We start from the raw sequence: 27,048 nt of genomic DNA, 5'->3' as shown, positions 1-27,048 counted from the left end.
TTAAGGTAACATTACAGGAAATTAGATATCGGGCTTCTGCTTAAAATATGATTTTAAGAACCAATAGAGGAACTTCCCTTGGCAGTCTCATCTCCTGGAGAGGAGACAGTCTATTGTGCTGCCCATGTTCTGCGCTTCGTTCACTTAATGAGGATAATTGTTGTGGTTGTATGAGATAAGTTGGATCTGTTACTTCTGCAAGGAGTCACTCCAACCAAAATTACAATGCTTCTGTTGTGTAACAGTTCCCTTTTTTCTAAGTAACCTGAACAAGCGAGGGATGAGCTGCAGCTGGCCCAAGGGAGGTGTAGCTTTACGGGACTGTTGAATACTGGAGCTAATGTTTCATGTGTTGTTTTTAAGATGGTTTGAAATTCCTTAATTTAACTTAAAATTGAAGCATAGGCAGTTAAAATTCTCTGAAGTGGGAAGTTAGCCACTGGAGTGTGGAGCGAAAGTTTGGTAGGTAAAGTCAACTGTCTTCCTGTAGAGCTCAAAACCTGTCACGACTCCACTTCTCAAGCTGTTTGCCAAACAACGTGGTGCCTGTGGATGGGCTGGAGTTGCTGTTGCAATATTCTGATGAGGAGCAGAAGCTCGGGGTGGCAGATTGTAGTTTGCACTGGGCTCTTGTTCTGCCCTGCATCCTGTTTCAGCACCCGGGGTGGGAATCCTCCTCCAACACCACCTCTGAGGAAGCAAAATTCATCTGACTCAAGAGCCAGTGCTTGCAAAAAGTGGTAAATGAACAGGGCAGTGTCCAGGTTCTCACGTGCAGGACCCGGGTTTGTGCTGTGCCAAGCTGCTGGCGAGCGCCTGGTTGTGTGTACAGCTGTGGGGCCTCTTCTGTAGGATCTGGACCTGCTATCATGGCGCAAAAACGCTCCCAAAGGCTCACCCACCCCTCGGCACCCAGCACATGCTTCAGTAAATAACATTTTGAGTCCCAGAATGTTGTTTTCATGAATTCCCTTTTCATGGGTTTCACATGAGCACACCGTTCCATTTGCTAGTGTCAGTTTAGGATACAGGTAGAATTAATAAGACACATTTTCAAAAACCTTTCTAAATTCACAAATAGGATGTATTGTCAGATTATTTCTTCGGTATAATCTTCAAGGCAAGGTTGTGTCTGCAGTTAAGAACTTGTTGCCAAGTATATAAAGTAAATATTTATTTTGATTCCTGACAGTTTTTTCTCTTTGTGATTTTTTTTCTTGCACCCCATTTCTGCTTGTTTTCTCCCTTCTTTGCCAATTCCTGACAATGAAGGTGACTAATAACATGTTTGTCTTAATCTTCCTGTTCCATATCAACTCACCTCCTGTGACATCATTGGAACAAGCACATGCAGCGCTGCCCAGTTCTTCTCTCACAGTTCTCTCAGTCTTCTCTTTCTATCACCCTTCTAGTCCTCTTACAGCTCCCTCTCAAATGCCTTTATGCCTTTTATCTTCCTCCTTTGCTTTATCAGCTACCTGTCCTCCCCTTTTTCTGCTCTCTCAGCCCCACTGGGCTGCGCAGAGTCCTGTCCCCCGGCCATCTGTGCAGGCTCACAGTGGCCACAGTTGGACCAGCACTCCCAACCACCCACGAGAAGCACATCTGCCCAAGTAGGTGCCGCATTGTAGAACCCGTTAAGCGCCCGGCCAGGCTGACACCCCCAGCACCCTCTGAATGACAAAACCCCGAGAGGCGGGGAGAGGCACAGCAGCAGTTCTGGCCCTGTGGAGCTGCTGTGCCTGCGGGCGCTGCCAGGGTTTGGCTCCTGCACCCAGGACAAGGAGCAGTCCACTCACAAAGACCTGGGTCTCTCCGACCTGCATCTGTTTTGATTGATGGTGCTTGAGTGTGTAAATAACTTCTGAGGACTTGAAGGAATCTTACAAGCTTCTGACTAAATTGGTGGAAGACACTTTGACCTTCCAAGAGCAGTGAGCAGGAGCTGAGCTGCTTTCTCAATGCCAGCAAGCGTAACCAGTTTGCTAAGGGTGTCTGTTACGCTGGGTGAAATGGTTCGTTCTGAGCCGGGCTGTCAGCAGAACGTGCGGTCTGGCACGTCTGCGGTTGGGCTGGTCCATCCTCTCAACCAGAGCAGGTCTGTGTCCTCCAGGACGCCGGGGGACTCGACTCAGAAGCCACTCGTTCAGGAGCTCAGGACACCCTGCAGACGTGGCAGCGCTGGGGAGGACGGTCCCTGTGGGTCCTCGTGTGCTGCGCTGGAACAGGGCCGCATCCCTCTGCCGGTAGAGCTGTGGAGACGGGCTGAGCCTTCGAGTTCATCCTCTTGAGTGCTTCTGGTTTATCCACCTGGCTGTTGCCCCTGGCCCTGTGCAGCTCTTTCCTTTGGTCCCCAGACACGTGTCCAGGGAGGAAGATTGCCTCGCCTGCCTCAAGTCGAGTACATGTTGGTCAAGAGGGTCATTCTTTTCTACATTAAATGGCAAATATTTGGAGAAATCAGTACAGCATGTGCAGAATGTAGCAGCATCAAAGATTCCTGTCTCAGTCTGACATGTGAATCTAGTCTTGGTGCCACTGCAAGGGAATTGCAGTCCAGTAAATGGGAGCCGGGTCCCTTTCGCCCCAGCATCTTTGCGCTCGGCATTCGGAAGAGGCTCCAGTTAATAATACCTTATCAGACGCCTTTCAGGAACCTGCAGTGTCTAATATGTCTGTTACCATGGTAACGGCTGCTTGCTTGTGCTCAGCATCTCGGGGCTGGCTCTCCGTGCCTCATCCTTTCCCGCAGCCGGCAGCCCGGCTGCCAGGCCCAGGGGACGCATGGGTCCCCCCACCCGCTGGGGCGCTGGGATGGGGCTGCTGGGAGTGAGGAGCTTGAGCCGCGTCCCCACACGGCGTGAGGCAGGGCCAGGGCTCCCACTGGCCCCATCTCCTGCGGTTTCCTTCCACGGGGCTGCTGAAGGTTGCGAGGTTCCTTGGACGCGGCATTCCAGCCGGTCCGAGCGGGTCTAATCGCCATCTTTCCACCTAACAGCCTCTTTGCTAATCTGGGGCCTGCGCCGCTTCAGCAGAGAGCCCCTTAATGAGGGTGAAGTGCAGTTCGCATGCACAGTCTGTTGACAAGACTGATGGGCTGGAGCTGGGAGCAGGGACGGCTTCCCGAGAGCCTCCGGGAGCCGAGCTCAGCCTCTGCACATCCCTCTCCCATCCGTCCTCTTGTCAGTTTTATCTTCCTCGGTTTAGGGCATCCTTCCAGTGTTTCCAGCCATCTTTCCGTCTTTTTCTTTTCTCCCTTGCTGTACGAGTGATTCTTGCCCATCCCTGCCATCCTCACCTCTCGCTCTTGCTATCTCTATGTTTTTTCCCTCTTTCCTATTGTCTTTTCTTATTGCTCTCTCCCTTCTGCTGTCATTCAATTTTTCTGTCTCCCTCCTTCTCGCCCCCTCTTGCTCCCCCCTTTCCCTCTCACTCTGTGTCTCATTCTCCATCTCGGATGAAGGTAATGAAAATAATCGGGCTTCATTAATTCTGAGCCCTGTGAGATGATAGCCATTTGGAGCCATGTTTGCCAATTAGATGGTCTAAATTAGAAGTGACCTTGGTATACTGCCATCGCTTTGCCTCTCTGAGTCTAATGAAGCTTTTCACTCCAGCACCCTCTCTCTCTCTTTGTAATGGAAATTACCTCCTTTGTCTGGTTCGGGAACCTTGCATTGCATGTGTATTTCCCCCTGGTTGCATGGACATAGGGAGAGTAATGTATCTCCTCAGACCCCATCTAGAGATTTTATTATCAAAGCCGCACAATTTCAGTATTTTGGGGCATTCACAGAGGAACCGCAGAGACCATCCACACCGTCGGTCACTCGGGCAGAGCGGGCAGATCCAGCGCCCAAGGGCAGCTGGCTGTTCACGCTGGCCAAGATTAATTTTTTGGACGTGCCAAGAATATGCTCGTGTCATGCTGCCCTGAGCCTCTGGCCTGTGATACGCCTGATACGCGGCTCTGCAGTTCATCGTCTCAAGAATCTGTTAGATCGAGAGGCGGCGGGAGCCGCGCAGGTCACTGCGAGGGCTGGCAGTGGTGCTGGGTGGACGCTCAGGCTGCTCAGAGCGGTGCTGGGCTGGTCCGTAGGTGTGGGGCAGGTGCCACTGGCTGAGGGTGCTGGTGGGACGGGGAGGTGGTACAGGCCGTGTGCCAGCCCTTGTGTTCTTGTTACGGTCACTCAGTGGACCACAGCGTCTGTAGAAATGGCCAGTGAATTGGGGTGCCCTCGCATGTCAGTGGATCTCGCCACTGTAAAGAAATTTTACCTGTTCCAGGGGATCTCAGTTCCATCCAAAAGGGAGGGTCCTTGGAAGCAGAGAGGCTTGTCCCAACAACTTTCCACCTTCCAAGGCAGACAGGGCTCCTGTGCAGACTGCTCCAGAGGGCAGCTCTGGGCCGGCGGTGCCGTCTCCGGTGCAGGCCAAGGGGAGACGTTCCCAGGTGGGGTGCAGGGCTGAGCTTCCCTCCACACTCCTTACCCAGCAAGCCGCTCACTGCACCCAGCGCGAGAGGGATGGGGATGGGTGGTCGGAGCGAAGGATGCACCCTGAGTTCCTTTCCTGGTGTTAGGGCTTCCCAGACGTTCATGGTGACCCTGCATCGGTCACTGAAGTGCCAGTAAACAGAGCCCGACCCACGGTTGGTGTCTGGATGCCGGCTCAGAGGGGTGGGCAGGGGTGAGCTGCTGATCCCTCCCCATCTCCAGGCTGGTCGAGAGTGAGGCAGGTGGAGGAACCGTTTGCCATCGTGCAATGACGTTGCTCTGGAGAGGAGCTGCGGCGCTCCTGGGCTGCAGAGGTGGCTCTGGAGTGACACGTGTCCCCCGCTGGAAGGCTTCACTGGTGGCTTCTGGGCCAGAGATGGCAGCTGCAGAGGGGATACAGTTTCCTATTAGACAGAGCAAAATGAGCATGTATGGAAGAAGGGAAAAGACAAATCATGTTTGTTGGGCTCACATCTGTAGGGTTGTTATTTTAATAATGGTCCAACTTGAGTGACTTGTTGCCACTGTGGACCAGCTGGTGCTGCAGAGACCTTTAAATAGGGAGATGGAGGTGTGGAGCAGGGCTGAGGATGGTGCGGGGTTACGCACAGATATTGCCAGCTCAGGTGAGAGGGAGGCAAGAGCTTTTTACAGCGCAGACACAGGCTGTGCTCGACATAAACATGTTCCTCTCTGTCACCAGAACAGCCAGTGCCGTTTAAATAAGTCTGAAGTAAAAAATGCGATACTGCAGAGCAGCTCTCCTGGTTTATCTGCCAGGTGGCCGTGGCCTCCTAAACCATCCTGCTCCTTTGCTGCTCCCGCTATTTACACATAATTTCTGCATGGACAAGGAAACGGCGTGTCCTCAGGTGTACAAATAGTTAAAATGGGCAGGCTGGAATTCAGTGTAAATGCAGAAGGGTTTGAGCTCTGCAGCCTGTTGTCACTATTTTCATCTTTTGCCGCGTCTCAGGGGACAGAGCAGTCCTGCCCTGGCGAACGGCACAGGACACGGGCAGCGCTGTCAGGAGAAACCTGAATGGTGCTGGGCAGGTAGAGGACTTGAGCGGGGCCACCAGAGCGCGACCAGTGCCTTGGTGTCGCATTTTGCTTCCCCTGCGCGGCTCCTGCAGCCACCCTGCATCTGTATCCGAATTTCTTGTTTCCTGCATTTTTCTCCAAGCTCTTTTCTGTTTGCTTTTTGGGATTTTGTACCACAGCTTTTTTCTTCATGTTCCCCCCCCCGGCCTTTTTTTAGTTGTGGTGGGAGGGGTAGAAGTAGTCTGAGAACTGTGGCTGTGGAGATGCAGGTAGATAAAGGTAATTACTTAAACACATATAGGGCAGGACTTATTGGTTTGGAGACCCAGATTAAGATGCAGAGGAGCATGTGAGGTTGATGATTATATTTCGGGGAGAGTTAATTGACGGAAGGTGAAGGCAGACAAAGAACCGCTGCTTACTGCCTTCTTGAATCCCAATCAGGAATTATGATTAAAGACGCGGCGAGACAACAGAGGCCTGATGAATTGGTGTCTTTTTTTTTTTCTTTTTTGCCGTCATTCACACTTGATTGACTTCAACCTTTCAAGTGCAAAAGTCTCTCTTTTCCATTATTATTCATAGCCATCTGAGTTTTTCTAATTAAAGTGTATGAAAACAATTACTGATCCGTCGCACTGAGTGTGGTAGTGGGGATGGCTGCCTTACTGTAATGCGTATAAAAAGCCCACAGTTTTCTATAATGATGTGCAGCTGAGGTGTTAGATAATTTTATTCTTTTTCTACTCTGTTGGGGTTTTTTTTAATTTTTCATGATTTATTTTTCATAATTCCTAAAGATCCTAGGAAAGCGCTCTCCCTGCTGATAAAGCGGAGAGGGACGGCTCCTTCTTGCCGCTCCTGCTCAGCGTCCCTGCTCGTCCCCCTCCCCTGAGCTCGGCTACTGGGAATTAACCAGTGACCTTTCACGTCTCCCGACCCACCACCCACAGCCATCAGATGTTCACGCTTAGAGTAGAAGGTGGAATGAATTTGGTGTGCTCAGCTTGCCTCACAGTGATTTATCAGTGTCAGCTGCCTTTCCTGCAGCCATGGGCAGGACCCGGCACTCACCCCGCCACCAGTCATCCCAGTAAAGGGAAGGGAGCTCAGCATCCCTCCCACTGCACTTCTGCATCCTCTCATACGCGAGCATTTGCTTCTGAGGTTTTTCATGCACTGTTTTAGTTCTGTTCACTTAGTGAAGCCAAGATGTGTTTGCTTGGATTTGACATGCATGTAGATAAGGAAGATTTCATGTCATTTGCTAATACGCAGTTCAGTCATATCCGTGTGGTCACTGACTGGCAGAAGGCAAGGCACGCTGCATACAGATAACAGCCACATTCTCTTCCAAAATCTGGGGCTCAAACACCCTCCGAGTACCTGACAGAAGGGTGGAGAGGCTTGTTTTGCCAGGAATCATCCCAGTCCAGGAGGGCTGACTGATGCCTTGCTCTCCCAGCGCTCAGAGGGAGCAGCAGCACCCCAGGCATCGCAAGTCAGTGTTGGTTTCTGTTCCTCCCAGTACCCGGCCCTGGTGAACAGGAGCGCTCGCTGCAGCTGCCGGAGCCGTGGAGGTGGCTCAGTGGCCGCAGACACCTCCGGCGCTGGCGGCAGCGTTGGGGCGGCGGGGACGCTGGCGGGGACACAGTCCTTCTGTCCGGCTGCTGCTCCAGGACAAGGGCTGCGGGGCAGCGTCCCAGGGCTGGGATATGGGCTCTGCAGGTTCAGAATATGCTTGTTGTCCTGCATCTGGTGCCAACCACGTGCAAACTACTAGTGGGACAGTTGATATGTTCTGTGTGTGACCAGACACAAAGAAACACAGTTTTCCAGACAAAGATGAGCGTATGCATGTGACTCTTTGAAGAACGTCTCTAGTTGAAGCACACAAACTCTGAGGCTCTTTAAAATGTTGGTGTTCAAGCACCACACTGGTTGTGATGTGCAGGTTCTAGATAAACACTTGTAGAGAGGCGAAGGGAACACATCAGTCAGAGCAAGGAAGGGGTTACCAAAAGCTTTTGCAGACAATTTGCTGTCTTTTTAGTCTTTCCTTATTCATCCTTTCCTTTGTCACCTCTCTCCTTATTTGTACTTTTCTTTTTCGTGCCCCTCCCTTTCCTGCATCGCTACACTTTGAAAACAGTGCTGCAATGCTCCCTAGTTCAAGATTACAGTGTACTTTACGAGGTATGATTTAATTAGGGGCCTTATTATGTTTTCAGCAGCTTAAGGTGGGCCTTTCAACTTATCTACCTAATTGGTTGCACAAGAAGTTTCACAGCCCATGACAAAACACTGTCAGTGATCAAAGTCTGAATTCTACATAAAGGAAAAATATTAATAATAAGATTATTCTTCAAGTGTGCACTGCTAATTATGTCCAGAATGTAACTGTAGAAACACTTTTGACTGATGTGAGCTTTGTCTAATAAACATGAGTCTTCAGTGAGCTATGAAAAGTGACGCCTCTGACTTTACAATACTGATGTCTAATTTTGCCACCAAAGATGTTTAAAATATTTTCCTGTGTTTTTCTCCTCCCCACATCCTTCCCTCTCTGTCTCCAGGTGACAACACCTGAGGTGATGATGCCCAGCAGCATGTTCCTCCCAGCGGCTGCTCCAGAGAAGGACGGGAACTCGGCCGCGGAGGAGCTGGGGAAGCAGCCTGGTGAGTGGGGTCAGCAGGGCCCAGGGTCCCCCAGACCCCAGCTCCCAACCAGGGACTGTATGGGGACATCACTGCCCAGGCCAGCTCCACGTGCCCACCTGTCCCCCAGCGCCGCGGTGGGTGGGTGGCCAGCAGGGGCTGTGCCTTGGGCTGCCGCAGGGCCGAGCAGGCAGCTCAGGCTGCGGAGCACTGCTCACCACCACGGTGATTCCCCTGCGAGTGCTGCTGAGTGGCTGCCAAGAGAAGAGCAGAGGTGGCCAAGGGCTGAGGGGCCTGGTGAACACCGAGGCTGCCGCCCACAGATGCTGCTGCCAGCTCTGCTGTGCTCACTGGGCAGTCTGGGGAGCCTGGAGCTGCTGCCATCCTTACCCAGCCCAAATCTCATCTGCCTTTTCACTGCTGTGCTGGGTTACAAAGGCATGGCTGTGAATCAATGGCTGTTTAGTCCTGGCTTTGTAGTGTGATGTGAAAGCATCCTGAGAACATCATTCTGTGTGGGCAGAAGTGTGTGATCTCAAGCCCAGCAGGAAAGCAATGCTGTTCTTCCTTCTGTGCCCCCTTGGGAGGTGTGTGGGGTCTGGGAGCGAAGGCAGCCATCGATCCTGCATTGCCAGGGTATCTGATGGGGATCCATTTTTCGGCCTCTACCCATACCATGCTGACTTCTGCATCAGGGCTGTGCTCTTAGACCCCAGAACAGCAGCAGTGCACTGAGCACTTGGTCCTTCTCCTGTCCCCGCTCAAACCGCACCCTTTGAGCTGCTGCCCACAGGACATGAATTTCATGCCTGATGTTTTTCGCTTTGATGGGACCAAGACTTAAATGATAGATTCAATTTGATGAACCTTCTTATTGAAAAATAGGCAGAACATCAGAGAAAAGCAGCACAGGCGGGCAGGTGGCTGAATGGCCTTCACTTAAAAGGAGGAATTAAAGGTCATAAATGCACTAAGGGAACGTGTGTCTGTGTGTGTCAATAATTTCCAGATATTCAAAGTGGGCAAGAAAGTAAATTGTGTAGGTTTATGCAGTGGGCCATGATGAGGGTAATGGGCTGGTATTCAAATAAATGAATTAAGATAGAGGAGAAATGTTAGAAATACCTGTGCTCTCACAGAGAAAAAACCATGGCTGTATTAGGGACAGAAAGAGGATGTTGATTAGCCCTCGTGTGCTGGTGTAATTTTCAGGTTTGCTCTGATTGTGTTTCCACAGAGATCTCTGAGGACTCGGGGAAGAGTCTCTTGCCGGCGGACAGCGCAGAGCACAGCGGGGACCCCAAGCCCGTCCCGGCCGACGCGGGCTGTGCCAGGGAGGACGCCGGCTTCCTCTGCTGGAAGAAGGGCTGCAGCCAGGCGTTCAAGAGCTCGGCAGCCCTGCAGACGCACTTCAACGAAGTTCACGCCAAGCGGCCTCAGCTACCAGTGTCCGATCGCCACGTCTACAAGTACCGCTGCAACCAGTGCAGCCTGGCCTTCAAAACCATCGAGAAGCTGCAGCTCCATTCCCAGTACCACGTCATCCGGGCAGCCACAATGTGCTGTCTCTGCCAGCGCAGCTTCCGAACCTTCCAGGCCCTGAAGAAGCACCTGGAAACCAGCCACCTGGAGCTGAGCGAGGCCGACATTCAACAGCTGTACGGTGGCCTTTTGGTCAACGGGGACCTCCTCACTATGGGCGATCCTTCACTTGCAGAAGACCACACTATCATAGTCGAGGAAGATAAGGAGGAGGAGAGCGACTTAGAAGATAAGCAGAGCCCAACAGGTAGTGACTCGGGGTCGGTGCAAGAGGACTCTGGCTCAGAACCAAAACGGGCCTTACCCTTCAGGAAGGGCCCTAACTTTACCATGGAGAAATTCCTTGATCCTTCTCGCCCTTACAAGTGCACAGTCTGCAAGGAGTCTTTCACACAAAAGAACATTCTCCTGGTCCATTACAATTCCGTTTCTCATCTGCATAAACTGAAAAGAGCCCTCCAAGAGTCTGCTACAGGGCAGCCCGAACCCACCAGCAGCCCAGACAACAAACCTTTCAAGTGTAACACGTGCAACGTGGCCTACAGCCAGAGCTCCACACTGGAGATCCACATGAGGTCTGTCCTGCACCAGACCAAGGCTCGCGCTGCCAAGCTGGAGGCGGCGGGCGGCAGCAGCAACGGCGCTGGCAGCGGCGGCAGCAGCAGCGGGCTCGCTCTGGGTTCATCCACGCCAAGTCCAGTCAGCGCTAGCAACAGTAATACCTTCACAACCAGCAACACCAGTAATTCGGGCACAACCCCCATGCCCAGCCTGCTGAACCAGGTGTCCAGTGACGCTGTGGGAATTCCTCCTCTAGGTAACCCCGTAAGCACTAACATCTCCTCCCCTTCGGAGCCCAAAGAGGCCAATCGCAAGAAGCTGGCAGACATGATTGCGTCCAGGCAGCAGCAGCAGCAGCAGCAGCAGCAACAGCAGCAGCAGCAGCAGCAGCAACAAGCTCAGACCTTGGCCCAGGCCCAGGCCCAAGTCCAGGCCCATCTGCAACAAGAGCTGCAGCAGCAGGCTGCTCTGCTGCAGTCCCAGCTGTTCAACCCAGCACTTCTGCCTCACTTTCCCATGACCACTGAGACCCTTCTGCAGCTTCAGCAGCAGCAGCATCTTTTGTTTCCTTTCTACATCCCTAGTGCCGAGTTCCAGCTCAACCCAGAAGTCAGTTTGCCTGTCACCAGCGGTGCGCTGACGTTGACTGGGACAGGTCCAAGTTTGCTGGAAGACCTGAAGGCTCAAGTTCAACTCCCTCAGCAGAGCCATCCACAGCTCTTACAGCAGCAGCAGGGTCAGCTGTCCTTGTCACAACCTCACTCCGTCCTTATACAGCAGAGCCAGCACCCTGAGAAGAAGAATAAATCCATAGTGAAGGAGAAAGAAAAAGAAATGCCACGGGAAAGGGAAGGTGCAGAGAGGGGAGAAAATAATGTAGCATCTAAGGAGTCTCTGCCTGATAACTTAAAGCCCAAAGAGAAGAAGGACTTTGTAGCAGGCAGTAGTTCAGAGCCCTCCTTACTGCCTCCACGTATCGCCTCTGATGCGAGAGGGAATGCCACAAAAGCCTTGCTGGAAAACTTTGGCTTTGAGCTTGTCATTCAGTATAACGAGAACAAGCAGAAGGTACAGAAGAAAAACGGGAAGACAGAGCAAGGTGAGAACTTGGAAAAGCTGGAGTGTGATACATGCGGCAAGTTCTTTTCAAACATCCTCATCCTGAAGAGCCACCAAGAGCATGTTCACCAACATTACTTTCCCTTCAAGCAGTTAGAGAGATTTGCCAAACAATACAGAGAACACTATGACAAACTGTACCCGCTGCGGCCTCAGACCCCGGAGCCGCCCCCGCCCCCCCCGCCGCCCCCCCCGCCACTGCCCCCTGCCCCTCCGCAGCCGGCGTCCACTCCCACCATCCCCGCCTCCGCGCCCCCCATCACCTCTCCCACCATGGCGCCCGCCCAGCCGTCCGTGCCGCTCACCCAGCTCTCCATGCCCATGGAGCTGCCCATCTTCTCCCCGCTGATGATGCAAACCATGCCCCTGCAAACGTTACCTGCGCAGCTGCCGCCCCAGCTTGGGCCCGTGGACCCTCTGCCTGCCGACCTGGCCCAGCTGTACCAGCACCAGCTCAACCCCAGCCTTCTCCAGCAGCAGCAGAACAAGAGGCCACGGACGCGGATCACCGACGACCAGCTCAGAGTCCTTCGGCAGTATTTTGACATTAACAATTCCCCAAGTGAGGAACAGATCAAAGAGATGGCGGACAAATCTGGATTGCCCCAGAAAGTGATCAAGCACTGGTTCAGAAACACTCTTTTCAAGGAACGCCAGCGCAACAAAGATTCCCCGTACAACTTCAGTAATCCTCCCATTACTAGCCTGGAAGAACTGAAGATCGACTCACGGCCTCCTTCTCCAGAGCCCCAAAAGCAGGAGTACTGGGGAAGCAAGCGGTCCTCCCGCACACGCTTTACCGACTACCAGCTGAGGGTCCTGCAGGACTTCTTTGATGCCAACGCTTATCCAAAGGATGATGAATTTGAGCAGCTTTCTAACCTGCTGAACCTCCCAACACGTGTTATAGTGGTGTGGTTCCAGAATGCCCGTCAAAAAGCTAGGAAAAACTATGAGAACCAGGGAGAAGGCAAAGATGGGGAACGACGGGAGCTTACAAATGACAGATACATTAGAACAAGCAACTTGAACTACCAGTGCAAAAAGTGCAGTCTAGTCTTTCAGCGCATTTTTGATCTCATTAAACACCAGAAAAAGCTTTGTTACAAAGATGAGGATGAGGATGGACAGGACGATAGCCAGAATGAAGACTCTATGGATGCAATGGAGCTCTTGACTCCAACCAGTTCCTCCTGCAGCACACCAATGCCCTCCCAAGCTTACAGCACACCTACGTCTTCAGCCAACGCAACCTCCTCAGCTTTTCTGCAGCTCACGGCAGAGGCAGACGATTCCTCCACCTATAGTTCTAAAGCAGAAGCTACAGATGAGAAACCAAAGCAGCCTGAACCTCCAAGTACACAGCAAAACCAAACTCAAGAGAAGCAAGTGCAACCAAAGCAAGAGTCTCAGCAGCAACAGGACCAAGGAGAACAAAAGACAAGTTCAGCACACCAAAAGATTTCACAGTTATCCTCCCCCTCTTCAATGCAGCAGCCGGCCCCTCCTCCCCAGCCCCCTCAGTGCTCCCTGTCGCAGTCCAGCCCAAGTCCATCTCAGCTCTCCCATCTCTCCCTCAAACCCATTCACACGTCCACCCCTCAGCAGCTGGCAAACCTACCTCCTCAGCTAATCCCCTACCAGTGTGACCAGTGCAAGCTGGCATTTCCTTCCTTCGAGCATTGGCAGGAGCATCAGCAGCTTCATTTTCTGAGCGCACAGAACCAGTTTATCCACCCCCCATTCCTGGACAGAACGCTGGATATGCCGTTCATGCTTTTTGATCCCAGTAATCCACTGCTCACGAGCCAGCTGCTATCTGGAACGTTACCGCAGATTCCAGCAAGCTCAGCCACTTCACCATCAACTCCAACGTCCACTATGAACACACTGAAGAGAAAGCTGGAGGAAAAGGCCAGTGCAAGCCCTGGAGAAAACGACAGTGGGACCGGAGGAGAAGAACCACAAAGGGATAAACGTCTAAGGACAACCATTACCCCAGAGCAGCTGGAAATTCTTTATCAGAAATACTTGCTCGACTCCAACCCAACGCGGAAAATGCTGGATCACATTGCACATGAAGTGGGCTTGAAGAAACGTGTGGTGCAAGTCTGGTTTCAGAACACGCGTGCACGGGAAAGGAAGGGGCAGTTCAGAGCTGTGGGGCCTGCCCAAGCCCACAGACGCTGCCCCTTCTGCCGAGCTCTCTTTAAAGCAAAGACTGCTCTCGAAGCTCACATCCGATCCCGGCACTGGCACGAGGCCAAGAGAGCTGGGTACAACCTGACGTTGTCTGCTATGCTCTTGGACTGTGATGGGGGACTCCAAATGAAGGGAGATATCTTTGATGGAGCCAGCTTTTCCCACATGCCACCAACTAGCAGTGATGGACAGAGCGTTCCTCTGTCCCCTGTGAACAAGAGCATGGAGCTGTCACCTCGAACTCTGCTGAGTCCCTCCTCCATTAAGGTGGAAGGGATAGAGGACTTTGAGAGTCCCTCCATGTCCTCGGTCAATCTGAGCTTTGACCAAACGAAGCTGGACAACGATGACTGCTCTTCTGTCAACACTGCAATCACAGACACTACAACAGGAGATGAAGGAAACGCAGACAACGATAGTGCAACAGGGATTGCAACCGAAACCAAATCCGCATCGGGACCCAGCGAAGGTCTGACAAAAGCTGCCATGATAGCGATGTCTGAATATGAAGATCGGCTGTCTTCTGGCCTGGTCAGCCCAGCTCCCAGCTTTTACAGCAAAGAGTACGATAATGAAGGTACTGTGGACTATAGTGAAACATCCAGCCTCGCAGACCCCTGCTCCCCCAGCCCTGGCGCAAGCGGTTCAGCCAGCAAGTCTGGAGAGAGCGGGGATCGGCCTGGACAGAAACGCTTTCGCACTCAGATGACTAATCTCCAGCTAAAAGTTCTTAAGTCATGCTTTAATGACTACAGGACACCTACCATGCTGGAGTGTGAGGTCCTGGGCAATGACATTGGACTGCCAAAGAGAGTTGTTCAGGTCTGGTTCCAGAATGCTAGGGCAAAGGAGAAGAAGTCCAAACTCAGCATGGCCAAGCATTTTGGTATAAACCAAACAAGTTACGAGGGACCCAAAACAGAGTGCACTTTGTGTGGCATCAAGTACAGCGCTCGACTGTCTGTACGTGACCATATCTTCTCTCAACAGCATATCTCCAAAGTTAAAGAAACCATTGGAAGCCAGTTGGATAAGGAAAAGGAGTATTTTGACCCAGCTACTGTACGTCAGTTGATGGCTCAGCAGGAGCTGGACCGGATCAAAAAAGCCAACGAGGTTCTTGGTCTGGCAGCTCAACAGCAGGGCATGTTTGACAACGCCCCTCTGCAAGCTCTTAACCTTCCTGCTGCATACCCAGCACTACAGGGCATCCCTCCAGTCTTGCTCCCCGGCCTCAACAGCCCGTCCTTACCAGGCTTCACTCCATCCAACACAGGTGGGTACGGGTGTCATCACACTGCTCAGAGATGCAGCTTAACTTGACACATCATAGCACGAGCAGATGTTCCCTTGAGAATGACTGAAAATAGGATACCTGGCCCTTTAGTCAAGCATGTTTACTCGACAGCAAATAAGCAGTAGGTATTTTATCTTTAATTCCTGAACTCAGGTTTTCTAGCTAAGTCAGAAATAGAGCAAGATCTAGACGCGGCGTGTATCTGTTTCATTAGCACAGACTGAAAATCCTGAAGCACCTTCAATGGGAAATAGAGGATCTATCAAACAGAACATGAAAAGGACTGATGTGCTGAATGCATTATTCGTTATACCTTTCCTTTTGTTATGTTTATGTAACGCCATCCCAAGTTTTCAGTAATTCTGTACTGGTGACAGAAACCTGGAGCGTCTTTACGTAGCGTCCTTATAGTGACCTCCAGGACAAATCCCAATGCAGCTGTGGGTTTTGAGCAATGGCTGGGCACAACCTGAAAGTACCATCTCAACAAACAACCATGTAGTCATGGGACAGATCTACTTTGTATTTTAATAAGATTTTCCTTAACAATACTATATAAAAATGAAGTTGGGCATACTCCTTTGTGTGACCTAATCCCAGACACTGGACTTCGGTTTTTGAGGATCCCCCTTTCCTTTGTACCTGGTGTATGGGTGGAAAGTATAATTTGTGCAGCAAACACTGGCAGTGGAAGATACTGCTCAGCAGACTAGCAGTGACCTAGAAAGCTTGATCCAAGGGCCTCATTTCACCCTGGTACAGCCGTGGTGTCCCAGAGCCATGCCCGTGTCTGCACTGCCGCTCACGACAGGGTAGCCGCTGTTCTCTGGGAGATTCGTGTTCTCTCAGCCAACAGCTCTGTGTGCTTGGGTGGTCCCTGTGCCAGCCGATGTTCCCCGGGGCTGCTCTCCGTGTACAGAGACATCCCAAGACTCGATTCCAGTGTCTGGTCTCGGCAACAGGCTGAGTGTGTCTCAGGCTGGAACACTGGTGACACCATAACGCCGGTGTGGTTACTCCATGCGCCACTGTGCACCTTCGCTGTCTGCACCGCAGCTACACAGGTCTCCTGCTGTGAGTGTCCAGAAACAGTGACTTTCTCATATTGTACTGAACTAATTGGCTAATGATGAGTTATAATCCATGGTGTGGAGCCTAAATAGGATCTGAACATCATCCTGGCTTCTTAATCAGAAGCCAGAGTGCTGCCAGTCTCCATAAAGACTTTCTGATGCTTCTAGTCAGCAGGCAGGCTCTGAAGGTCCTTTCTCAACAGACTGAAAAACTCAGTGCAGATGCTGCCAGGTAACCTGGTTGTGTCATGTTAACCAAATTGCTGCCTGTAGTTGTCACCTGGGAAGTAAATCTTTGGATAAGCAAATCAAAGCCATAGACAAAAGGGTAGTAGCTGGTGCGAGCAGCTCCGTGGAGCTTGCAGAGCTCCCCTGATGCTGGCGGGCACTGGCGGCAGAGCCGCTCGTGGGGACTCACAGCGGCCGTCTGTCCCTCCCCTTGGAACTAACTGTGTTCACCTTTTTCTCCGTTACTGCTCGTCTCTGAAACATCTTCTGTTGAGAGATGAAAGAGTTAAATCTCACTGTGTTTGTTGGGTTCTGGCCTTTGCAAAGATGATCCACTCTCTTGGAGTTGAGATCCTTTTCTCCACAAGAGCAGCAGAGGGGATTACCTTGTAGTTGCTGATGTCCGTGTCAGAAGGTCCTGTCAGAGAGCAAAAAAGACCAGAGTAAGTTTTTCTGGAATCTGGAAAACCTTTCTGCTGGGAGTTAGAGCCTCTGCAAGGCTTCTTTGTGTGGTTACAGAACTCTTCCCACAACCCCCAAAGCAAAAGGAAAATCATTCTTGACTGTAGCTATAGGATCGGTCATTGTAATTAAACCATTTTAAAAACACTTGCTGTTAGCAATTCTTCTATCCAGGGCTGCTGCCCATTCCTGCTCCTTGACTGTAGACCCAGCTATGTGCCCAAAGGGTGTCTTTCCATGCCAGGGCTTTCTCATGCAATACTTGTGTTCTTACAGAAGATCTGGTCTCAGAGGCCAGAACTAGGCCAAGGGGATCTCTTTGGCAAATTATATTGCCAGCCTGTCACAGATAGCTCTGTGCTCTTTACTTCCTACCCTAAATTTATAACGAGATCTAAAATCACTTTTTTGCACTTCAATCTATCTTGTTGTCTTTATTTTTCTCCAAAGACCAGTGTGTGTCCTGGGGAGATGGGGCGACATCCTATGAATGTTAAAAGCAATCAGTGACTGCCTAGACAGGGCTAAGCTATTTAGAAAGTCAAACAGACTATTTGTGGCCTTTAGATAAAGCTCCAAAGGTCAGGCCATCTCAGCTCCAAGCCTGTCGAAGCAGATAAGGCTGCCCATCCGGGAACATTATGAATTAGCCGCTGCTCCTGCGCGTGAACCTCTCAGGGGCTGTTCACCCCGGGAGCAGAGTTTTATGGCATCTCTCTGGACGACGCCCTTATCTGCGATCTGTAGGGCTGCAGCGTGGGGGTCACTCCACACACTTTATACCTGCACAGATGGCTGTTGTCTCCCTGTGGCACGGGGAGCAGAGGCAGGTTTCAGCAGGGCTTTTCCGCAGGCCATGAGTCCCTTCCCAAGGCAGAGGAGCCCTGTGCAGCTGCAGGTCCTGCCCGTGCACCGCGCTGGCCCTGCTGGATGTTCCCCGCGGACGAGGCCATGAGCTGCCACCCTGCCCCAGATCATCCGCAAAAAGGGCAGTTTCTCCTCCCACTGGGTGTATCTAGAAGAGGTACAACCTAAAGTAAAAGTTGCTGTGCCTCTATGGCTGTTCCCTGGTTCTGTGCCTGTTCATACTCAGGCTGCCTTGGCACGGCTCCTGTCGCAGCTGCAGGGACTCAGGTTTGTTAGTGGATGGTTGGATGTTGTTGAGCGGTTTTGTGGCAGAAGTGGATCCAGCAGCCAGCTCCTGGCTCCAGAGCCACAGAGCATACGAGACTGCGCCTGCAGAACATTAGAGCTTTGCTTTGTTTTTTTTTTCCCCAAATGACACTGACTTCCCAAGCAAAGTGTTCCTTTTTAGGAGCACATTTGCCAAGTGCAGTGGATGTGACTAATGGATGTGACTTGGGAAGCCACGCTCCTCTTGCCCCAGCTTCCACCAGCTGTGAGAGTAGAAATTGGTACTGGGGAGTGTGTTGTCACTGGCTATTCCTGCTGTTGGGATGATGGGCAGACTTCGCATTCCACCATTAATCCATCTCCTTTGTGAGGAAGCATCACCACGCTTTTAATTCCACCCAAAACATGATGTTTGTGCCTGAGGGAATGTCTGAATACTGCCTACGCTCTGAAATTACTCAAAAGCTGTGCACCCAAAGCCCCTGACATCGGAAGGAAGGGGTTGCATCAGAGGTCTGTGGGTTAGTGATCAGCCTAATAAGGACAAAGTAATTTAGATTCAGCCCGTTCAGTCCTCTTCAGTTGCCATGAACAGGGCTTTCTAATCTCTGGAGATTTTAATGGGATGGCAGTATCTAGCATTACAGCAATTTGGCGCAGCCCTTCCCTGCTGCTGGAGTTCTTTGGCCAAAGGACCAGCTTGTGCAGATATACAAGTGCGTGTCCCTGACATCAGCTCTTCATCATTTGGGCATTTCAGAGGGGTCAGTGGAACAACAGTGGTGCTGAGCATCCCGGGCGGCTGGGACACCGCGTGGGGTGTCACCAGGCAGCGTGGCCGAGCCAGCTGCGGGTGACAGGGCTGATGAGGCACATCCACAGGGCATGGGGCTGCGGGGAGCAGAGTGGTCACCCCCAGACACGGGGCTGTGGGGAGCGGAGCAGTGCCTGCCCAGCACCGAATGACTCCTCACCTCTCTTTCCTCCCTATTGCAGCTTTAACTTCTCCCAAACCCAACCTGATGGGCCTGCCCAGCACAAGCGTCCCTTCACCCGGCCTCCCCACCTCTGGATTACCAAATAAGCAGCCCCCGGCCGCGCTCAGCTCACCCACCCCGGCACAAGCCACAGCGGCCGTGGCCCCGCAGCAGCCGCCTGCAACCACCCCGCAGCCACAGCAGCCGCCTCCGCCACCGCGCAAGGAGAAGGAGAGCGAGAAGGCAAAAGAGAAGGAGAAGGCACCCAAGGGGAAGGGGGACCCCCTGCCAGGGCCCAAGAAGGAGAAGGGGGAGGCGCCGGCGGGCGCCCTCTCAGCCCCGCTGCCCGCCATGGAGTACGCGGTGGAGCCGGCCCAGCTCCAGGCGCTGCAGGCCGCCCTCAGTTCGGACCCCGCCACCCTGCTGACGAGCCAGTTCCTCCCCTACTTCGTCCCCGGCTTTTCCCCCTACTACGCCCCGCAGATCCCCGGCGCCCTGCAGAGCGGGTACCTGCAGCCCATGTACGGGATGGAGGGGCTCTTCCCCTACAGCCCTGCACTGTCGCAGGCGCTGCTGGGGCTGTCCCCCGGCTCCCTGCTGCAGCAGTACCAGCAATACCAGCAGAGTCTGCAGGAGGCATTGCAGCAGCAGCAGCGGCAGGCGCAGCAGCAGCAGCAGCAGCAGCAGCAGCAGCAGCAGAAAGCGCAGCAGCCCAAAGGAAGCCAAACCCCCGTCCCTGCGGGGGCTGCCACCCCGGACAAAGACCCTGCCAAAGAACCCCCCAAGCAAGAAGAGCAGAAGAATGCACCCCGCGAGGTGTCCCCCCTCCTGCCCAAACCCCAAGAAGAGCCCGAAGCGGAAGGCAAGGGCGCGGAATCCCTCTGCGACCCCTTCATCGTCCCCAAGGTGCAGTACAAGCTGGTCTGCCGCAAGTGCCAGGCGGGCTTCGGCGACCAGGAGGCGGCCAGCGACCACCTGAAGTCCCTCTGCTTCTTCGGCCAGTCCGTGGCGAACCTGCAAGAGATGGTGCTTCACGTGCCCACCGGCAGCGGCCAGGGCAGCGGCTCGTACCAGTGCGTGGCGTGCGAGAGCACGGTGTGTGGGGACGAAGCCCTCAGTCAGCATCTCGAGTCAGCCCCGCACAAACACCGAACAATCACAAGAGCAGCAAGAAACGCCAAAGAGCACCCCAGTCTATTACCTCACTCTGCCTGCCCCCCCGACCCCAGCACCGCATCTACCTCGCAGTCGGCCGCTCACTCAAACGACAGCCCCCCGCCCCCCCGGCCCCCCCCGGCTTCCCCCCACGCCGCCAGAAAGCCCTGGCCCCCGGCAGCCCCCCGCGCCCCACCGGGGAAGCCGCCGCCGCCGCCTTTCCCTCCTCTCTCCTCATCTTCAACGGTTACCTCAAGTTCATGCAGCACCTCAGGGGTTCAGCCCTCGATGCCAACAGACGACTATTCGGAGGAGTCTGACACGGATCTTAGCCAAAAGTCAGATGGACCGGCGAGCCCGGCGGAGGGGCCCCGGGACCCCGGCTGCCCTAAGGACAGTGGTCTAGCTAGCGTAGGAATGGACACCTTCAGATTGTAAGCTTTGAAGATGAACAATGAAAATGAATTTAAATAAAAAGTTAATAACAAACCAATTTCAAAAATAGACTAACTGCAATTCCAAAGCTTCTAACCAAAAAAAGAAAAAAGAAAAAAGAAAAAGCGTGGGTTGTTTTCCCATATAACGTTGCCGGTGGGTTTTACATTTCTTTTTTCCTTTCCTTTTAATAAAATAAAACATAAAAAAAAAAAAAAAAAAAAAAAAAAGAAATCTGTTACATTTGTCCTTTCGAAGGTACTGTTGGTCTGGGAGACGAAAGCCCCGTGCTGCCTCCTCACTGTCTTCGGAGCTCGAGCCCCTTGTACATCGCCCGTCTCAATCCCGCCACGTCGATAGCACAGCAGAGCCCGGCACGCACTGTATGGGAAAGCAGCCCACCTTGTTACAGTTTTAAATTTCTTGCTATCTTAGCATTCAGATACCAATGGCTTGCTAAAAGAAAAAGAAATGTAATGTCTTTTTATTCTCAGGTCAATCGCTCACACTTTGTTCTGTTTTCAGAATCATTGTTTTATATATATATATAAATATATATATATATATAATTTCTTTCATTTGTTTTGGGGTTTTTGTTTTTTTTCATTTTCGTTCCAGAAAAGGATTTTTTTTTCTTTTTTTTTTTCTTTTTTTTAATTTAAAATGGGCAGAAAGTATTCAAGAGAAAAACAATGTGAACTGCTTTAGCTTTTCGGGGATTTTAAGGGTAGCTTTTCTGCTGAAGCCAATTTCAAGGGGAAAAGTTAAGCACTCCCACTTTTCAGAAAAAAAAAATCCACACAAAGAGTGTTGAGGACTCGGAGCTTAAAAAATAAGTTTTAAAACAACTGACTTTCTGTATTTATGATAGATATGACCATTTTTGGTGTTGAGTAGATTGTTGCATTGGAAATGAACTGAAGCAGTATGGTAGATTTAAAAGAAAAAACCCTTTTGTGTACATTTAGCTTTTGTATGGTCCAGCTGACGGCTTCTCATTTGATGTTGTCTTGTTCATTCCTAGCCAGATAGATTGCAATCCATTGACTCGCCTGAGCTTTTCTCCCCTTTGTACCTTTACTCCCCATTCCCCCGTCCTGTAATCTTCCACTTATGGTCGCTACCTTCATTTCTTAGAGGGTGGTTGCATAATTATTTTATAAAAACTAAAGAAAGAAGTTCAAAGGGTTTTGGGGGGTCAGTAGGATCCCTTGCAGAATATTTTTTGTTGGGGGTTTGAAACTTTTTAAGGCGTATACATACGATTTACCTATGTCTGTTACCCTTGTGCACTTATCTCTTTCTTATTTTCCATTTTTCCTCTTTTTTTTTCTCTCCCTGCCCTCTTCTTTTCCTCATTTTGTAAATGCTTCAAAGACTCTGTTCCTGAACTACAAGCGTTTGTTTCTGTTTGTGTAATTAGGCTGCACTCTGTTCCTTCTTTTAAAAAAAAAGGTTTTGTTACATTTTTTTTCTCTAAAGAAAATTCATGCTTTAAATAAAATCCAAAGACATACCCTTTCACCACTGGTGCAGAATGAGCAAAAAGGATTCTTTTTACTTGAGAATTTGTTTCTGATTTAAACAAACAAGTCTAAGTTTAAATAAAGAATAAAAAAAAGTACCCAGGTTGTTATCTGTGCTTCTTGTGCAAGCAGAGAGACAACTGTGAGCGGAACCAGCGCGGGCAGGCGGGTCCCGGCCCCGGCGGCGGCTCCGGCGGCGGCTCCGGCAGCGCGGGCGGCGCGAGCACCGGCGGCTGCTGCGCTCCCCACACGGAGGCTGCTCCACGTCCGCAGCCAAATGCCAACAGAAACCACCTCCCCCGGTTCCTCCGCCCGCCAGCGCCTTCTCCCAGCGCCCTCGTCCTGTGCCCGGAGCGCGGGGACCGCGGTTCCGCCGGCACCACGGCCACGCCGGAGCGCTGGGACGAGCGCGGGCCGTGTCCGGCGGGACGCTGTCAGCGCCGTGGATTTTTGGTTTTAGTTCGCTGAAAGACTAGATCCTGAACTGTTGTACATATTTCTAACTAGGCTAATGCACAGTGCAAATCCCTTTTTTAATTGTTTTTTAAGTAGACGAAACTAAAGAGAGCACCGTCTGATATTCCTACCAGTACCCGTCGTAGCATAAGGTGTCAAAAACAGAAACAAATACACAAAAAGCATTTGCTGTTTTAACAAACTGCTTTCTTTTAACAAACGTTCTTGTATTTCTCCCCGTGTTTGAGATGAACATTTTTTAAATTCTAAAGTTGTACAGGTTTTGTTTTCCATTATTTTATGTTGTTTGTAATTCTATGAAATATATATATATATATTTTTCGCCATTTAACTGTTGTATGTTACTCTGTCTGTATCATATAGAAATGTTTTTGTTTGTTTTGGTTTTGATTCTCTATGTGATACCAGTTAACAATTTAACACTAGCTTTATCTGTCGAATTCCACAAGGTCTCTTCTGGAAATCCTTTTGTTTTGTCTTGGTTTGTTTCAGTTTTTTAATTATATTGCTTGGTCATAGTGCAATTTCTCTCTCCTCCTTCCCCCTCCTCCTTCCCACCCACTAAAAGGTTTTATAAATTCCTTTCCTTGTATTTTTTCTAAGTGTTTCTAGAGACTTCCAGTGCGAGGTTGTTCTCCTCCTGCAGCCCGGCTGCCCCAGGCTGGTGCTGGGACCGGGACCCCGGCCCCCTGGGCCCCCGGAGCCGCCGCGACCCCCAGCCCACCCGTGGCCTTTGGGACGAGTGGGAGCGGGGCCGGGCCGGGCACGAGGAAGAGATTTCAAACTTGGCATTGAGCAGGTTTCTGTTTTATTTTTAATAAAAAGCTTTTTTTAAGTGGTGAAGATGGCCAAAGTTTCATACAATTGAGAATAGAGAGAGGTGTGGGGTGAGCGCGGGACCCCCGCGCGGGGCAGGCGCTGGCACCCGCCGGCACGCTCGCTGTTCACGGAAATATATTTTGCTTTAAAATAAAAAATTAAACTTTTAAATAGAAGCAGAAATTGGGTTGGCTGGTTGGTTGGTTGGTTGGTTTGTCGGCGCTGAGATACTGCCCACTGTGAAACACAAAGCTTTGACTATTTTTTTCGGTTTTATTTTTGGGGGGGTGAGTTTGGGTAGAACAGAAAGCATAACTGAGGTGAAGAGGGTTATGAACAGCCTTTGCAATGTACAAAAAATAGAGCAAGTGAAACCAAAAATGATGTTCTTGGTGTTTTTCTATAATGTAGTCTTGTTAGCTTTTTTTTTGTTACTGTAACAATGCTGATCTCGAACTGTACCAAAATACATGGAGACTAACAGAAACAGAAACCACATGGAACTTTCAAAACTTTAAAAAATTTGTCACAAAAGACTTTGTTGTCATAGTTGAGTTGACTGTAGATGGTAATTGAATATACTCCTTTGGAAATATTTCATCACGTATGTTTCCTGCTCATTGTGATACATTAAAAAAAAAAATGAGCAAAAGCTCTCGTCTCCGCTGTCCCGCGCGGTGCCGGGTCGGTGGGGGGTGCGCGGGGCCGCCGGCTCCTGCTCCACACGCGTCACCGCGTCACCGTGTGACCGCGTCACCGTGTCGCCACGCCACCGTGTGACCGCGTCACTGTGTGACCGCGTCACCGTGTCGCCACGCCACCGTGTGACCGCGTCACCGTGTGACCGCGTCACCGTGTCGCCACGCCACCGTGTGACCGCGTCACCGTGTGACCGCGTCACCGTGTCGCCACGCCACCGTGTGACCGCGTCACCGTGTGACCGCGTCACCGTGTCGCCACGCCACCGTGTGACCGCGTCACCGTGTGACCGCGCCGTGGGCGCCGCTGCCGCGCACGCGTGTCCCGTGGTCCCACACGGCGTGCCAGCGCGCCGGGGCTGACGCTGTGAATTAACAGCGAAGTGGAAGTAATGAGCCAAATAGTACAATTCGTATTATGGCTTCGGGATGCGTTATGTATGAAAAAGACATTATAAGTACATTTAATTTTACTAAATGATTGTATGAGAATTCTGGGCACACCGCTGTAATTAATGGTTAAAGGGAAAGCACGATGCCTGGATGGGTTGAGGTCATCTCTAAATCTGTAAACTAGAAGTGAACTGAAACCACGATCTGTTTTCTGCTGATCAAACCGAAAGGAGACGAAGGTAAGAAAGGTAAGTGGCTGACTCGCTGCTCCTTCCCTGCACTCTCAGGGAGGGAAACATGATGAACTCCTGAGTGTTAAACACACAATGCTCTTACCAAAAATTGCCCCTTGCAGCAGAAAATGCTTGAAATTCATTAATAAGGACCAGCTCCAAAAGAGAGCCCCAGGGGCCACCGTTCATCTCTAATTTATAACTGCAGCAATAAATAATTTAAAAAAAAAGAAAAGAAAACCCAGCCCCACACTGCAGGCGGGACGAGCAGCCGTGTCCAGGGCGGGCGTCCTCGGCCCAGAGCCCCCGCAGCACCGGCCGGACCGGAGGCCACGGGCAGGAGATCCTGCAGCTCACCAGGCCGTGGGATCATCCTTTAATTAATCAGGTCAGGACATTCACTTGTGAGCCAGTAAGTTCAATAATCAGGTTGCTGATGTACCTTTACAAGAACAAAAGAAAAACTAATACTCGTACTGATTCAAGCTCCAAAAATACATTAACTATGAAATAAAGGGGGTCAGAATTGCTGAGCCCCCCGATGCCTCCCGGTGCTACGGCATAACCGAACCGCGTGAGGGCCGATCCTGTGGCCGGAGCGACGGCACCTGGGCACTGCAGCTCAGAACCCAAACCGTGCTGGTCCGGGCTGCCTGGCCAGGCTCACGGTCGCTTCTGGCCTGAGCCCGGACAGCTGGGTCTGCAGCACCTCTCGGCTGCCGGGGTTTTAAATGGCAAAAACCCATTCTGTGTTTTCCAGCAGCGCGTGGGACTGCGGCAGTAATGGGGTCGCCAGCACGACCCTTCCGCCGGTGTTTGCGCTGTGCCGCATTAATGACTTCGCTGTTGTTCGCAGACCTGCAGTTTTATAAGTTTATTATGTAACGTTGCTATTTATTCCCGGGTTGAATTGCAGTTTAAAACAGCTACGCTTGAGAAAGCACCTCGCTAGTGGTCAGAGAGGTGTAAATGGCCTCTAGTAGCTGCACAAGCTGCAAACTAAAAACCTCTGCGAGAGCATCTCTGTTCAGAGCAGCGCAGCAGCGGAGATGGTACAAATCTCTGACAGAAATTAAAAAAGGGTTTCCATGCTGTGATTCTGGTAAGAGGAGACTGAGCATGATTTTTAATAACCTTTCATTGCCATCACCTAAAAAAAAAGGAACAAATTTAGCTCTTAATAGCACGCTCTTGTAGGCCAAAAAAATACATATTTATAAAACCAGAGCAGTGGGAACCTCGCCAGCGGGTGTGGAGCTGAGTTCCCACCGGCAGGTGCCGGTGCCCGCGGTGCAGCCCGTGTGCCGCTGCACCCAGGCAGCACCGTCAGCTCGGGGGGGCCGGGACAGGCACAGCGGTGCCGCCGAGCACACGTGGGTCAGCAGTGTGGACAGTCCGTTCCCACGGTGCCAGTGTCCCTCCCTCCCCACCAGCCAGAGCCGTGGCCAATGCTGCCAGGTCCCCACCGCAGGCCCCAGTGTACAGGTGAGACATCAAGGACACATTTTCAATGCCACCAAGTGACAGAAGAGCTGCAGCTGTGAAGGTGTCTGGGGTGTGAAACAGCCAATGGAAACCCCAGGCCCTTGTTGGTCTGGCTGTGCGCTGCAGGCCCCTCTGGCCGTGCCCAGTTTTGCTGCAGGCCAGCCAAACACAAGGCAAGTTGCCCCGTGGCCACAGCAGCCCCTGGGGAGCTGGGCTGGGCGCAGACCCCCCCCCGTCTCCTTAAAGCAGCTGCTGCAGCCTCGTCACTTCTGCAGCCAGGACTCTGCTGAGCTGAGCGGGGTCCCACGTGAACATCTTTGCTAAATGACATCCGAAGTTTGCTAAGAGAGCCGATGTCTCTAATGCAGACGGATGCTCTGAGAAACTGCCGGCAGGCCCAGGCCGTGCCAGCAGTGGTGAAGGGTTAACTCCATCAGCACTTCAGCTACAAATGTGGAGCCCATTCTCTCCTCCAAGCTCGTTAACAATGTACACCTGATGATCTAAAGCACTAGAGAGTCATTTTAATTAACGCTCTGCCAGAGGGGATGTGGTGAAGACACTGATTTCACTCCAATGACTTTCTATTTTGGTGTATTGCAGAGTCGGTGCATTAGTTCCCTGGCTGATGTGGTGAGCTGACCCAGCTGCAGCTCAGCACGGCCGAGGACGTGGCTCCGGGGCTGCTGCAGCGGCTGGGCCGGCAGCACCGGCTGCTCCTGCCCTGCCCGCTGCCGGGACGCGGGTGCTGCGGGTTGGTGGCACCGCAGGAATGGCAGACAAAGCCCCGCGGCCACAGGGACCCTTCCCATCCCTGCTGGGGCCAGGAGCAGGACCACTGGGCTGGGGAGCCCTGGCCATGACTGCTGTCCCACCAGCCACGGCTGCCCCGGGGGAGGCACCGGCCGGGCCAGAGGAGCCGCAGCAGCACTGCCCTGGGTCTCCCGCGGCCGCTGCGGTTGATGGAAGAGACTTCACACTGCGCCCCAGAGAAAAGAGAGCGGTACCGATAAATGGTATTGTGCTGTTGGTTA

At 51.8% G+C, this 27,048-nt stretch overlaps 1 protein-coding gene across 3 annotated transcripts in view; it reads left to right on the top strand.

The window, feature by feature from the left end:
- ZFHX3 (zinc finger homeobox 3) overlaps nt 1–22,007 on the top strand; it is a 562,868-nt gene extending 540,861 nt beyond the window's left edge. For all 3 annotated transcript variants that reach the window (XM_082062573.1, XM_082062574.1, XM_082062572.1), the window contains 3 exons: nt 8,117–8,219; nt 9,436–14,898; nt 18,813–22,007. In XM_082062573.1, coding sequence (XP_081918699.1) covers nt 8,117–8,219; nt 9,436–14,898; nt 18,813–20,386 — 7,140 coding nt within the window. In that variant the 3' untranslated portion in view covers nt 20,387–22,007. The remainder of the gene's footprint in view (nt 1–8,116; nt 8,220–9,435; nt 14,899–18,812) is intronic.
- The last annotated feature ends 5,041 nt before the right edge of the window (nt 22,008–27,048 follow it).

This window comes from Streptopelia decaocto, assembly GCF_964273445.1.
Source record: "Streptopelia decaocto genome assembly, chromosome: 11".
Lineage (NCBI taxonomy): Eukaryota > Metazoa > Chordata > Aves > Columbiformes > Columbidae > Streptopelia > Streptopelia decaocto.
Note: the sequence above shows the minus strand (reverse complement) of the source record. Positions and strands in the feature narration are given on the sequence as shown.